At 36.4% G+C, this 15,000-nt stretch overlaps 1 protein-coding gene across 5 annotated transcripts in view; it reads right to left on the bottom strand.

Annotated features, from left to right (window-relative positions):
- The window catches only part of SHTN1 (shootin 1), a 117,955-nt gene that overhangs the window by 70,756 nt on the left and 32,199 nt on the right, over positions 1-15,000 (bottom strand). For all 5 annotated transcript variants that reach the window (XM_027112696.1, XM_027112693.1, XM_027112694.1 and 2 more), the window contains 4 exons: positions 9,119-9,287; positions 7,101-7,198; positions 5,043-5,124; positions 1,411-1,505 (listed from right to left, as the gene is read on the bottom strand). In XM_027112696.1, coding sequence (XP_026968497.1) covers positions 1,411-1,505; positions 5,043-5,124; positions 7,101-7,198; positions 9,119-9,287 — 444 coding nt within the window. The remainder of the gene's footprint in view (positions 1-1,410; positions 1,506-5,042; positions 5,125-7,100; positions 7,199-9,118; positions 9,288-15,000) is intronic.

Below are 15,000 nucleotides of genomic sequence, written 5' to 3' on the forward strand. Positions count from 1 at the left end.
TTTTTTTTTTTTTTTTTTTTTTTTTTTGCTGTACGCGGGCCTCTCACTATTGTGGCCTCTCCCGTTGCGGAGCACAGGCTCTGGACGCGCAGGCTCGGCGGCCATGGCTCACGGGCCCAGCCGCTCCGCGGCATGTGGGATCTTCCCGGACCGGGGCACGAACCCGTGTCCCCTGCATCGGCAGGCGGACTCTCAACCACCGGGCCACCAGGGAAGCCCAAGTTCCATTATTTATGTATGCTGCAGCTTTTTCCAAAGGGCTCTAACACACTTCAATTTTTTTTTCTTCCTTCCAGGAAATAAGAGAACAATACTTATCTTTCATTAAACTCTCTGAGTAAAATGAATCATAATATTTGAAATCAGATCTTCTCAGACTAAATCTTTTGTATAGTTCATTGCTAGCACAGCTACATTCAAGCACAGAAAAACTCCTGCACAAAACCATAATCTGATCTTCAAATGTCATTCCCATAACCCCATGCTTTGTCTTCCTTCTACACCTTGGATACGTCCACCTAAGAATGTTCTATATTTCCTTAACTACTTTCCTTGAACCTACAGTATGCACACAGATTCAAAATATTTACACATGATGGAAATCTCATGCAGATCAGCTCCATATCATGAGCTGTTACAGTTCAGCCAACTGGTGCCTCATCATTTCCCTGGAAACCAGTCCCAGAGCCATGGAATACCCAATAACCACATGGCAACAAAGTTAAGGCCAGAACATGAGAAGCTCAAAGCTTATCTCTAACGTGAGAGGCAAGTCATTACTCTGGTGAAAGGCTCAGATAATGGGTGTGTAACATGACAATGTTCCACAGCAAGCGGAAGCATCAACTCACATAATGAGAGCACTGAATAGCAGCTGAAGAGAAATACTAATACCATGATATTGTTATTTCAGATGGTATACTGAGATGTAACCTAGATTCTTGAGGTCTTGAGGCTACTGGAAACATGCAAAAATCCTGTACTCAAGCTGGACTTTCCCTCACAAGTTATGGGATGGGTATCCCTAAATATAATTTCTTTCCCTGACACAGCATTTTATAGTTTACAAAATTCTTTTGAAAAATTGTGCCATTTGATTTTAAAATCCACTTGGTTAGGTTAGTAACATCACCCATTTTATAGATGGTGAAAGTGAAGCCCAAAGAGGCTAAGGAACTGCTAATAACTGCAGGTAACATACAGCTACTAACTGAATGACATGGCCAAAATTTAAACCCAGATCTTCCGACACCAAGTTCAATGAATTTGATACTATTCCATAGCTCCCTAAATCAGGTGATCCGTAATTCAAAGTGACTCTTATTCAACCTCAAAAAATATTTTTATATGTCATCTGCAAAGTTCTTTAAAATATAAAGATAAAATACGAAGTCTCTGCAAGATATTTACCTCTTGTGCAAACGACTCTGCTTTCTTTCGAAGGTCCTTCTCCAGTTCCAAGTTCACTTGCATTTCCTCATACTCTTCTACTGCTAGCATGGACACTTGAGAAGACAAGGAAAAGAAAATGGACAATACGCCACACAGATTATCAAGAATACGGATAAAAAATGGTGACGAAAGATTCCTTATTCAGGCATATAAGCACCCACATTCATTGCTGGTTGGAGTATAAATTGGTAAGACCTTTTTAGAGGGCAACTTGGCAATATGAATCTAAAATCTAAAACTATTCATACTCTTTGGCTCAACAATTCCACTTTTAGGAATGTATTTATTCTTCTAAAAGAATAAATCATGAACATATACAGAGATTTAATCGCAAGGGTGCTCTGTGCATCATTGCTGAAAACAGTGAAATAATCTAGATGGTCTAACACTGAAGGATCAGTTAAGTATGCTGTGTACAAGAAATATTCTGCCATCAAAATTACATTGTAGAGGCATATTTACTGAATGGAAAGACATTCATGATATATTTTTAAAATGAGTTCATTTTTGTTTTTTAAAAGACACATACAAAACACGTCAACAAGGATTTCACTGAAGAGGAAACATGTGAAAGGCCAATTACCATCTTCATTAGTAACCAAGGAAAAGGAAAGTAAAACCATAGCTACCTTTTTATACTCACCAAAGAGGCAACTGGCAAAAATTTAAAAGTATAGCTATATCAAGCTGGGAGAGAATACAGAACAATGGAAACAAATACACTGTTAACAGGAGTATAAACTTATAGATCTACTTTAAAAATAATTTGGCATTATGTAGTGAAATTGAAGGTAAAATTTTACCTTTGGCATATATCTTAGTGAAACTCTTGGATATGTGCACCAGAAGACATGTATAAGAATTTTCATAACAGCATGACTTGGAATAGCAAAAAAACTGGAAAAAACTCAAACATTCACCAAATGGATACTGGATAAATGAATTTTGGTATAGACATTGAATGAAATATTATACAGCAGTGAAAATAAACATACCACAGCAATACCCTTCAACATGATGAACCGGACAAACACAAAAAGCAGCAGAAGGACATATGCAAAATTATATCATTTATATAAAGTTCAAAAACATGCAAAATTAAACAATATGCTGTTTAGGGATATATATATATATGACAAAACTATAAATAAAAGCAATGATTAAAGTCCAAGGAAGGAACACAAGTAGAGACTGATGTTCAGGGGCTTGTAAAGCACTGATGGGCAAAAAAGATATTTCTTTTGTTGGTATTTTATTTATACTCCATATACGTTATAAACATATTTAATAAACAACTCAATGTACATATATAGGTTTTTTGATTGAAATATAGTTGATGCACAATATCATATGTTATAGGTGTACAATACAGTGATTCACAATTTTTAAAGGTTATGCTCCATTTATAGTTATTATAAAATATTGACTACATTTCCGGTGTTGTATAATATACCCTTGTAGCTTATTTTATACATAATAGTTTGTACCTCTTAGTCCCCTACCCATAAATTGCCCCTCCCCCCTTTCCTCTCCTGGAAGAATAAACACTAAAATGTTAATAGTGCTTATCTCTGGACTGTAAGGGTTGAGTTTTAGTTTTTTTTACTTTTCCCATATAAATCTATACTTTCCACCAAAAAATATGTTACTTGAATAAAAAGAAAAAATGTACATATGTAAGTTATTTCAAAGTGTTCTCCATGTTTATAAAGAAGAGAAACAGCCTTAGATCCATATGGGCCCAGAGTCAGAGCTTTGAATGAAAGAATCACTGTGGACAGAAATCTTCAAAGGGACGATACTGTCAAATAGGAGCAACATGAATTCTTTCCTACTTTTTGATATTCTGTGACCTATTCTGTTAAATAATGATGTAGACGGGACAGAGGGAGTGATGACGCCATTACCAACTAGGAACCACATAGGTGGACAGCACACTAGCCTCTCCACTGGCTTCCAGCAAGGCACTTTCAATCCTGAGCTGAGTCATGTCAATAAAAACCTTTAAAAAGGCTCTCTTAATGGCAGCTTTCACAAACTGTTCCTCCAGGGCACTTCACTCCTAACTGATTAAGGACCGGTTTGCTGCGTAATGACATAGAATTTCAAACTCTGTACTCGGTCAATCTACTGCCTCCTCAGAGGAAAGACTAACAGTCTTACTCAAGTAAAGCAATGAAGTGGTGGTTTGTGATGTGAATTACAGGTCCCTGAGAGCTAAACGATTTTCAAACCTGTTTAAAAAAAAAAGAAATTTCACAAAGAAAACAAAGAAGATTATGACTATCTGAAGCCCTGGGCAAGATAATTAACTTTCTATTCTATGTCCAGAACACTATAATAAAAAGTGAATTTTCACATGACCTGGCCCTCTTGGATTCTGAAAGAAATTCGGTTGGTCCTAGTCATGTATTTATTTATATAATCTCTCTCTGCCTAGATAAGGGTCTCCCTGAAGGCAAGGTCCATGATATTAACCTCTGCAGAGCCCTCTGTTTCTAGCACAGTGCATCACGACTGAAAATTCTTCTACACCATTTCTATCTTCTTAAATGCATAAAAGGCAGAGGAAATGTTACAAACTAGTGCATCTCCCACACTTAGCTACAAGGTCCTTTATTTACTAAAAAAAAAAATCTCAATTCATGAATGACACAAAGATGGAGAACCACCACCAATAACAATAGGGAAGGCCCTGGGTCTGAAAGGTTTCCTTTTAGTGTTGTAGCTTCTGAACTAGGAAAGACAGTGGCTGAGGGAAAAAAGGAGAACAAAAAAAGCATAGTAAGTCCCCTCCCTTAAGAATTATGTTTGCAGAACTGCACTTTGCTCCTTTGCCCTAAACCAGGGGACATAAGAAATGGTCCCATGAGACTTGATGCTGTGTTTTATGACAAGTATGATGGAATCAAATTACACAGAATTTTCTCTAGAAGTAGCCTCTGGAGAAAGTTCCTTCTCACCATGAGACCAGGTCTGCTTCTCCTGACCAACAGGTAAATTTTTATATGATTCATAAAAATGATCATGAATCTCTCATCACTCTGGCTCCTAGAGAGCTCAGAGCCAGATTTCAGGCACACAGGCAGGAAATGTGCAAGAACTCGGAGTAAGTAATAAGCACTTTGTACATTAACATATATTCTCACTTTTCCTTTGTCCCATTTTCCATATCCTCTTAATTTAAAAGTTTTTCATATAATGTTGCATGTATTTATGTAGATATCCTAATCTCTTCTGGATCGAGGAGAAGTTTACCAATTAACCTACCAGATATATAAACACTGAGGGGATAGCCAATATGGCCATGGTCCCAAGATATATGTAGGACAAAAGAGTATTTAGGTTTGAAGTTTCAAAATGAGTGGGTCATGAATTCCTCAAGCAAAAGCACTTTTAAATGTCCCCAGACTCTCAGGTAGGTAGAAAAAGAGCAGGAATGAGAGAGAGTCATTGCTAGAAGTTAGGAAAACACAATATAGAAGATTTTTGCTACAAGAATCTTTAGACACCAGTATAAAACAACACAAAATATATATAAACAAAATAAATTACATATATATTTGAGGGAAAAGACTGGAAATACATACCTCTATTGCATTTTTCTAAGACTTTTCTCTGTTCAAGAACTTCCGAATTTAAAACATCTTTTTCTTGTTTAACTTTATTTACCTAAAAATGTGATATTTTGAGGGGAGAAAACATCCAAAATTGTAAAACATGATATATGATGATGTGTGATACTTAAATTGCTATTCAACTTTCAACACGATGTTACATTAAAGCAGTAATTGGCTTCACTGTGCTAGGTTTCTATTAAAATGTTTTTAAAGCCTCAAAGTAACTATTTAATTTAGGATGTACATCTGGAACTTCTTTACATATTCCAAATAGTACTGGCATTGGTCCCTAAATATGGCAGTGTTCTAGCCGTCCAGTGTAAATGATTGACATTTTTAATGCAAAAATCCAATTAGACTGCACCCGGAAAATACTTGAATCATTTAATCAGAGAGCCAATATTCAATTTTGGTATTCATTTTAAACTCTGATGACATTTGGCTTAAGTAAAAACATACATAAATTTTTAAAATAAAAAAGACTTTGAACTTTGACTTTTGGCTTAAACAAAATACATATGAAAATCTCCCCCCACACAAAACTTAAATTTCTGAAATAATTTTTGGCATCTATCAATAGGAAAAGAGAATATCATAGTATAGTTTTAAAAAAAAGAATGTAAAGTTACATGTACCAAGTGGATAAATCTCAAAAGCATTATGTTGAATTAAAAAAGCAGGTTTATATAGTTTAAAACACTCAAAATACTAGGTATTGTAGTGAAAATGTAAATATATGCATTGAAATGATAAAAAACAAGTTCAGAATAATGGTTGTTTAAGGAAACAGTGCAGGGAGTGAGGAGAATGCAGTTAGGGAGAGATGCACACGGGTTTCAATACTATGCTAATGTTTTATGTATTAAACTACATAGTAGGCATATGGAGGTTCGTTATTTTGTTTTTTACACTTTTCAGATGTCTGAAATAGTCATAATAAAAATGACTTCTGAAATGGCTTCCAATAACACCTCTAAGTGGGAGGGGAGAGAATCATCAATAAATAATTATAATTGAGGATTGGAATGCATCAAAATGTCTTTCTTTCTCTCCTATGGTTATACTCAAGAAACAAGCTAAGGTAATGGTCCCTGAAAGGGACCCTGAATCCATCAGCACTTCCATATGGTCTGTGAACTGGTTTCCTTTAGTATAAGCTATATTGTTGTTTTTGGTTTAAATTAGTAACCAGTATACAGTTCAACGCTTCTAGAATGTCATCATCCTTCTTCCCACTCACACTTACTGCCACAATAAGTAAAAGCAACTGGGGATGGGAGGTTGGTGGTCACTGCTTTCCAACGTTTTTCACATTATGGCCCTTAAGAATATGTGTATGGGAACTGGGGTAACTGAAAGAGGCTGCTCACTGAAGGGGTCAATACCCTGGCATACCTGTAAGCCATTTGAAGGATATCAAGGTGCTATACACATCAGTTGGGAAGCCTTGGGCTACAGACTCTGAGAACCACTGATACAAGTTAAACCGAGACTGCAAAGGCAGATCCTTGAAGCCTCATGCAAAGAAGGCTAATTATGTGCTCCTGCTCTTAAAGACAATTCAAAAGGAAAAATAAAAAGATTCTCCAAATACCCACTTGAACCCATTCTACCATCTATCATATATGCCTGTGTTGGAGGTACAGAGGGGCATAGCCTTTCCCAGCTGAGTCAGCCCTCCATCAGAGAAGCAAAATCATTCTTCATCAGCAGCAACAAAGTGTATGACTTAAATGCAGATATCACTGTCACAAATCTGCCTCACAGTGAAACACACGGGACAATAGGAAACACTTCAATGCTATTTTACTATTTTATTTCTTGAGCTAGACAGTGGGTACATGAATGTTCATGATCTTATTTTCTATACCTTTTTGTATGTCTGAAATAGTGGGGACAAGAGAAGATTAAAATTGGTACATGGTTCTCATGTCAGAAATTAGCTTCCAACAGCAAGTTTTTGACTTAGCCTGTCCCCAAACACCTTAAAAGACTAAAGGTCTTGCCTTTCGGGCCTAAGATACATACTTCTTCAATTACTTCTACAAGTTTGCTCTTGAGATTTTCCAGTTCAATGGCTAATATCTTCTTTTCCTCCTGAACAGATACAATTTGATCTCGAAGTTCTGCATTTTTAAAGAAAAAAATAAGAAAAAAAAAGCCTTATTTTTAAAAGAAGAAACCAATCTTGTCAGAAGAATTGAAAATGCCAATCCATGTGCAGCTTATGGTCAAAGTTATTCCACAATTAAAAGGAAAATGAAGTAGCAAAAGACAATGGAAATATCACTTCTCCCCCCCTGCCCCGCCAAATATAGCTATGTTTCTAAAATTTTGTATCAGGCACACTCACTACGTTAAATATACTAGATCATGTTTTCTCTGCAATATATCAAACCTGTATTCTAGGAAACTATTTGGCATTTTAGAAGTAGAATTTTTTTAAGCTTTCAGCAAAACAAATTAAGGCACTGTACTAATTTCTTTTTTATTTTTTAATGGCCATGGGCTTTTGTCACAATGCAATACAAACCAACTGGGCAGCTAATAATTTGGAGATTTTGATTTAAAGAAAAAAATCCTGACTTGCTGCCAATTTACAGCCCTTAAACATTATTTGAACTGACTCAAAATAAGACCTATTTGAAAAAGGGTTAATTCTAATAATTTTCTCTCCAGGGTGTTGGTGTTTTGTTTCTTAATTTACTTCGTATTTCATATTATTGAGATTTAATGAAAACTGTATTACTAGAGTGAAAATACTAGCAACTGTAAGTGCAAAAACTTCTGGTGTTAGATTAAAGTTACTTCTACCACTCAAATGTTAAAAAAAAACATGGATTAGCACAGAGTACTTAAATTTATACCCAGGCCCACACACTTTTGCCACTTAGTTTTTTGTTTGTTTGTTTTTTTTTTTTGTTTTTTGCGGTACGCGGGCCTCTCACTGTTGTGGCCTCTCCCGTTGCGGCGCACAGGCTCCGGACGCGCAAGCTCAGTGGCCATGGCTCACGGGCCCAGCCGCTCCGCGGCATGTGGGATCTTCCCGGACCGGGGCACGAACCCGTGTCCCCTGCATCGGCAGGCAGACGGACTCTCAACCACTGCGCCACCAGGGAAGCCCTATCAGAGACTTACTTTAAAACCACTTTCTTCACTGGCTGGCTAATCTTAAAGAAGAACAAGAGACCATACCATTCAAGACCTAACAGAAGGGAGAAATACAAACAAAAGGAAAGCCTTTAAACTTTCTCTCCCTTCCTACCAGCATAAATATGATTTTGTCTTAAGTTAGGGGGTAGAAAGTCAGGTTAAGATGGCTTTCTTTTTACTTCCTTCTTTATACTTCTTGCTGAAGTTTTATCTACCAAACAAGCAAACAAGTATTACTCCTGACAGGTACAGTAAGTTAAAATGCTCCAATAGTTACTGAGCCCCAAACTGTTTTCCTACATCCTTAACAATATATAGGGGTGTGTGTGTGTATTTATTTATTAATAAAGTTAATGTGTATTTAATAGATGTAACATGTGATCTTGCCTTACAGCACTACTTGGGGACCACCGCAGTTGCTTAATACTACATACTGCTTTTAGCTCATTGCCTGAATCATATGGGAAGTTCTTGGAGGGCAGAGACTAAGCAATTTGGGGAGGTATCTTCCCCAAAGATTCCAACAGAGAAACAGACTAACAGGAGGTGTCAGCTAAATATACTTTTATTCATTCTTACTTTCATTTAACAAAAATATCTTAATACACAGTCCTATCCTTTAGAAGTTTATAGGCAAACTGACTGCTTCTGTCAAGACAATGCTTTCAAAAGTGCCTAATCCCAAACAAGAAAGTACTCATAAAGCTATACATCCATCATGCTTCTCAATCAGGCCACCCCCTGTGACAAACAGTCAGAATTCTTTCCAAAGTAGGAACCAGGCATCAATATTTTTTGAAATTATCATGTAATTCCAATGTGCAACCAGGGTTCAGAAGCATTATCCTAACAGGAGTCAAAAACATGCTCAATAATTAAGCCAGGGATCCTACCCTTGATTTGCTTCTGACACTGTACTGAGACACAAGTCTCGGCAGCACCCTCAGGGTCCATGGTTGAATCTTCATCATCAATGTTGATCTCTTCAGTTATTACATCTGGCCCCAGCTTGGCCATGTATAACATGCTGATTCTTTTCAATGCTTTATTTTCTTTATTTAACTAAGGCAAATATAAAGACAGTTATTTTAACAGCAGTCAAATGAGTGCCTTGCCACCTAGAGGGGTGGGATAGGGAGGGTGGGAGGGAGACACAAGAGGGAAGAGATATGGGGTTATATGTATACGTATAGCTGATTCACTTTGTTATAAAGCAGAAACTAACACACCATTGTAAAGCAATTATACTCCAATAAAGATGTTAAAAAAAATGAGTGTCTTGGATTTTTAAACAATAGACAAATTAAGTGTATTTTTGTCTTGCACATTCATCAACATTCACAGCATGAAGTAACAATTAGAAGAGTCATTAAATAAGGTTTTTTATACTTTTTAATATTAAACTTATTACTTTAAGTAAAACCTATGCCTTATAGCCAGCAGCATGTGAAAATGCTAGTTATAACTGATAAATACAAGAAGAATTAAGATGAAACACCAGTATAGATTAAATAAAATTTCAATTTATTCACAGTCATTAAAAGTCTTAATTTAAGACACTTTCTTTCAAGCAAATATTTTGTTTGATGCTGTGCTGTGAACATCTTTGAAATGTTTGTTTGCCTGGCACTCTCTGTTTTCTGGACACTGACACTCCTCTTCACTGTTCCAAATGATTTCTATGGGAAAAGCCAAGTTCTCCCAAAGCACAACCTACCACTTTGGCCATAGCTATAATAATTAGTCCAGGAATTAGGCACGTAATCCAAGCTTGGTCAATTAGATCCCTTCTCTAGAAATTTGGAGACTGGAACAGAGAGATGAATTCCTTTCCATGTGTCTGGATATACAGTAGCTACTGGCAACCACGTTACACTACTGAATTGAGGAATAGAGAAAGGCAGTCCACAGCAAAGCCAAAATGGAGCCAATGTGTAGGAGAGACAGAGAAAAGCAACAGACACAGGGTTTGCCACAGGGCTCCAGTCCATTCCTAAAACGCTCCTAGCTCATGGATTCTATGGGATTCTCCAATATCCCTCTGAACAAATTCCTACTTTTCTTTCCTTTTCTTGCTTAAATTAGTTCAAAATGTGTTTCTATCTGTACACAGAGTTCTAATAATACACGATAGAAGAAAGTTCAAGATACGTTTCTATTATCTCTATCTAATTCACTGCAGATAAAGGAATCCTAACTCATTAATGTATTTGTTATCCCCTGATGTAAAAATGAGTTGGTTATCAATTATTGTTACCTTCTTCAGCTCCTGTGTTTATGTGCACATAAATGTTAGTACGAGGCACACACGAAGACTAAAGTTGATCCAAAGTCCACAGAAGGAAAATATGGTTTTGCTTACGTGTTCTCTTCACAAGACTAAAATATAAAAGGTCTTCTCTTATTTGAGTATAAAGTATTTCGTATATTGATTTCTCTAGTATAAAATATAAGATACAGAAATGTGTTTGCATTTACTAAGGGCCGTTGGCCATCAAGACAAGTTCTTAATTTAATAACTGACACTGGAAATAAACACAGACAGAAACAATTCACTGGAAAGCTAAATGCCCTTCACTGCTGTAAACCTTATGCCAGAATAAGATGTTTAGTATGGTATTTGTCTGGCTTTGGTCCTTCATTTGTGATCATGATTAGGACCCTTCAGGGTTTCTCTCAGGGAAAGTCCAGCCCATTTCAATTTGGGAGATCTGATTCTTACCCCAGTAATATGGAAACTAAATATACCCCGAGTAGCGTGGTCTGGAACACAAGAGCATTCCCTAGAGCATTCCCTGACCTCTCTGGGGAATCAGGAAGAATCACTTAGAAATGGCTATGAACCATTCCACAGATTCTTCCTGGGAAGGCTGGTGAGATCTATTCAAGGAATCAGACACAGACCTTTATTCCCAGTTCCCAGCCCATAGCTCCAGCTTCTAGCTCTCCATGTTATATTAGAGGATCAGGGATAAGATATAAGACCCATGATTTCCCAATCCCTCTTCCTTCAGATGGAAAATTCAAGTAAACATTGTTGTGTGTTCTTTGAACCATGAATGCTAGAGCATGGCACTAGACACTCAAGGACCATCGTCAATTCTCAAATGATGACATCTTTTCTGAATGCAAGGAGAAAAGAACAATTTAAGAAAAACTCAAGTGAAAAAACTCAAGACTTAGTTTGTAATTCTGCCTCCTAATATTTAAACTAATGGTTCCCAACCCTGCACATTACCATCTGTAGAGTTTTTAAAAAAAAAACTCCCAACATGCAGGCCCTCACCAGACCAAAATCTCTGGCAGTAGAGCCGAGCATAGCACATTTTCAGGGCTTCCCAGGTCATTCTAATGTACACCAATACTACAGATAATTGACATAGAGGAATGCAGTACTTGAGTATGCATTTCTATAAAATTAGTATAGCAGAGTTAAGAACTCAGCTCTGCAATCAAATTCTGTCTCTGCCTCTAGGATAATCTAATCTTTCAGTGTCAGTTTTCTCATCAGCTAACTAAGGATAAAAATAGTCTCTATCCCATAATATGAAGATTAAATGAGATATATATATAAAGTATTGTGACTGACATACAGTAAAAATTCAGCAAATATTAGCTATTAGTAACAAAAGAGGTTTAGTCTGTGTGTCTAATTTTCCTCTGGAAGTCATTTATCAGCTAGTTTCCTTCAACCAAGGTATTCATCTATACAAAGCTTCTTCCCCCAGGATTCTCATGAAAAACTGAAAATACTAATTTTTGCCATCTGGTGCTCCCCAGGCCACCATCGAAGTAATATTTAATAATCTAACAGTTAACAGTTCTGCCCTCAAAAGAGTTTTAATGCCTCTATCAAGCCAGGCACCAAAGTCTACCAGCTACTATTTGGCTGTAATACAATTACTCTATTCAACAAAGTTACTATCTCAAGAAAAAAGCCAAACAAAATTGCAAACGTCTTCTCTAAAACAACATTTTCACATTCTGAAAGAAGAAATATAAGACTTATACACATTAAATCTTATAACCATACTAAGTGGAAATTTTTGAGAACTCTGAATTCACAAATTTGGGCTGAGAAATTTCACTGCAGTTATTATTCATCAAGTTATATAGGTTAACAGCATACTACTTGGGATTTAGAATCCTTATTAGTTACAAGGCAAAAATAAATCTTTCATAACCCTACAGTAACAGAATCTTATACTATATTCAAATTTAAATAGGGTTTTTATATTGAGCACAGTTTAATGAATATTTAAAGATACAAAATAAGCAAATTAAACAGACTTGGATCATACGATTTAAATAACTGGTCTATAATTATCAGTTTAACTTTCACATTTTAGCAAAGGAAAGCATCCACACTTGCTTTTAAGGAAATAATGCAGTCAAATTGTATTTCTGACCCACCTCCTAGACAAATGGAAATAAAACCAAAAATAAACAAATGGGACCTAATGAAACTTAAAAGCTTTTGCACAGCAAAGGAAACCATAAACAAAGACAAAAAGACAACCCTCAGAATGGGAGAAAATATTTGCAAATGAAGCAACTGACAAAGGATTCATCTCCAAAATACATATGCAGCTCATACAGCTCAATATCAAAAACAAACAACCCAATCCAAAAATGGGCAGAAGACCTAAACAGACATTTCTCCAAAGAAGACATACACATTGCCAAAAAACACATGAAAGGATGCTCAACAACACTAATCATTAGAGAAATGCAAATCAAAACTACAATGAGGTATCACCTCACATCCATCAGAATGGCCATCATCAAAAAAAATCTACAAACAATAAATGCTGGAGAGGGTGTGGAGAAAAGGGAACCCTCTTGCACTGTTGGTGGGAATGTAAACTGATACAGCCACTTTGGAGAACAGTATGGATGTTCCTTAAACTAAAAATAGAACTAGCATACGACCCAGCAATCCCACTACTGGGCATATACCCTGAGAAAACCATAATTCAAAAAGAGTGATGTACCACAATGTTCATCGCAGCACTGTTTACAATAGCCAGGATATGGAAGCAACCTAAGCATCCATCAACAGATGAATGGATAAAGGAGATGTGGCACATATATACAATGGAATATTACTCAGCCATAAAAAGAAACGAAATTGAGTTATTTGTAGTGAGGTGGATGGACCTAGAGTCTGTCATACAAAGTGAAGTCAGAAAGAGAAAAACAAATACTGTATGCTAACACATATATATGGACTCGAAAAAAATAAAAAAGGTTCTCATGAACTTAGGGGCAGGACAGGAATAAAGACGCAGACACAGAGAATGGACTTGACAAGGGGAGGGGGAAGGGTAAACTGGGACGAAATGAGAGAGTAGCATTAACATATATACAGTACCGCGTGTAAAATAGATAGCTAGTGGGAAGCAGCTGCATAGCACACGGAGATCAGCTCCTGCTTCGTGACCACCTAGAGGGGTGGGATATGGAGGATGGGAGGGAGATGCAAGAGGGAAGGAATATGGGGATATATGTATACATATAGCTGATTCACTTTGTTATACAGCAGAAACTAACACAACATTGTAAAGCAATTCTACTCCAATAAAGATGTTAAAAGAAACTGTATCATAAGAAACATTCCATTTGTCATTAATTTGAGAGCAAACACTTCAGAAAAATAAGAATGTACAGGAACTCTGCTGCTTAGAAAATGAAAACTACTTCCAAAAATGACAATTAATACTTAAATCAGGATGTGCTACTTTCATTATTGATCACACATATAATGAAGTTTCCAAACTTTGCATTCAAAGCTGTAGTTATCTTCCACATCCAATGAGCACATCTACAGCATTTAATTGAATAGGGTATTTTTGGTTTGTTTTTTATTCTAAAGTTCCTGAGTTCACACCGTATCCTCAAAAACAAACCGTAAGTCCATTTTCAAAGGAGCTTCTTAAAGAATAGAAGACAAACTCTAAGTTAAGGATCCTATTGTCAATACTAAATTGTAAAAATGACCCTAGAGATTAGTAACACAGTTGTTCAGAAGCAGGGATGAATATAACAGTCACCTGGCAGCTTTTTCAACATTCACATGTCTGGGTCATACTCCCAGAATCAGTGGGTCTGAGGTATTCTTAAGAAATCAACCCTGGTCTACACTGACAATTATGACATGATAACTGCAGGTTAGAGAGGTGAATTCTCTTGCTCAAAATCAACTGTTAAATAAAAAAGGGGGAATAGCAATAAAATAATTTTTTAAGGGGACCAATGATTAAAGTCATCATAAAGAAAGTCTGTCCCATTCTCACTTTAGTCCTAATTCTAGTTCATCCTGTCATTTAAGATGAGACAATGGCAGTCCAGGGAACAGAATTAACTTGGCCAAAGTCACATATGTCCAAAATTATACAATTAGGAATAAAACCTGTACATACTGCCTCCCAAACCACTGTTTTCCATAAACTGCCAGTCCTGAGAGGTAGTCAGTGCTCTCACTTTGGATGTCCTATTGCAACAGGAATACTTGTTAATAACAAGAGAAAAATACAGAAACTATCCTTAGCCACTACAAGATTCAGAACAACTAGTATGCTCTGAATACATTTTTTCTACTTGGTCCAAAAGTAAAGGAAATGAAAAGAGAATTCCAACAGTATTATCAACCAGTGAACTCTAGTGATATAGAGAATAGAAATGATATGAGAGCACCCATGTTATCGTTGCTTTTAAAGCAATGGCCTCTATTGCTATATATTCTTCAGACAAATAACAGAAAAGAAGCTATATA

The sequence above is a fragment of the Aethalodelphis obliquidens genome, unplaced genomic scaffold, assembly GCF_003676395.1.
Source record: "Aethalodelphis obliquidens isolate GAN/ISIS:26980383/991018 unplaced genomic scaffold, ASM367639v1 scaffold11, whole genome shotgun sequence".
In the NCBI taxonomy this organism is placed as follows: Eukaryota; Metazoa; Chordata; class Mammalia; order Artiodactyla; family Delphinidae; genus Aethalodelphis; species Aethalodelphis obliquidens.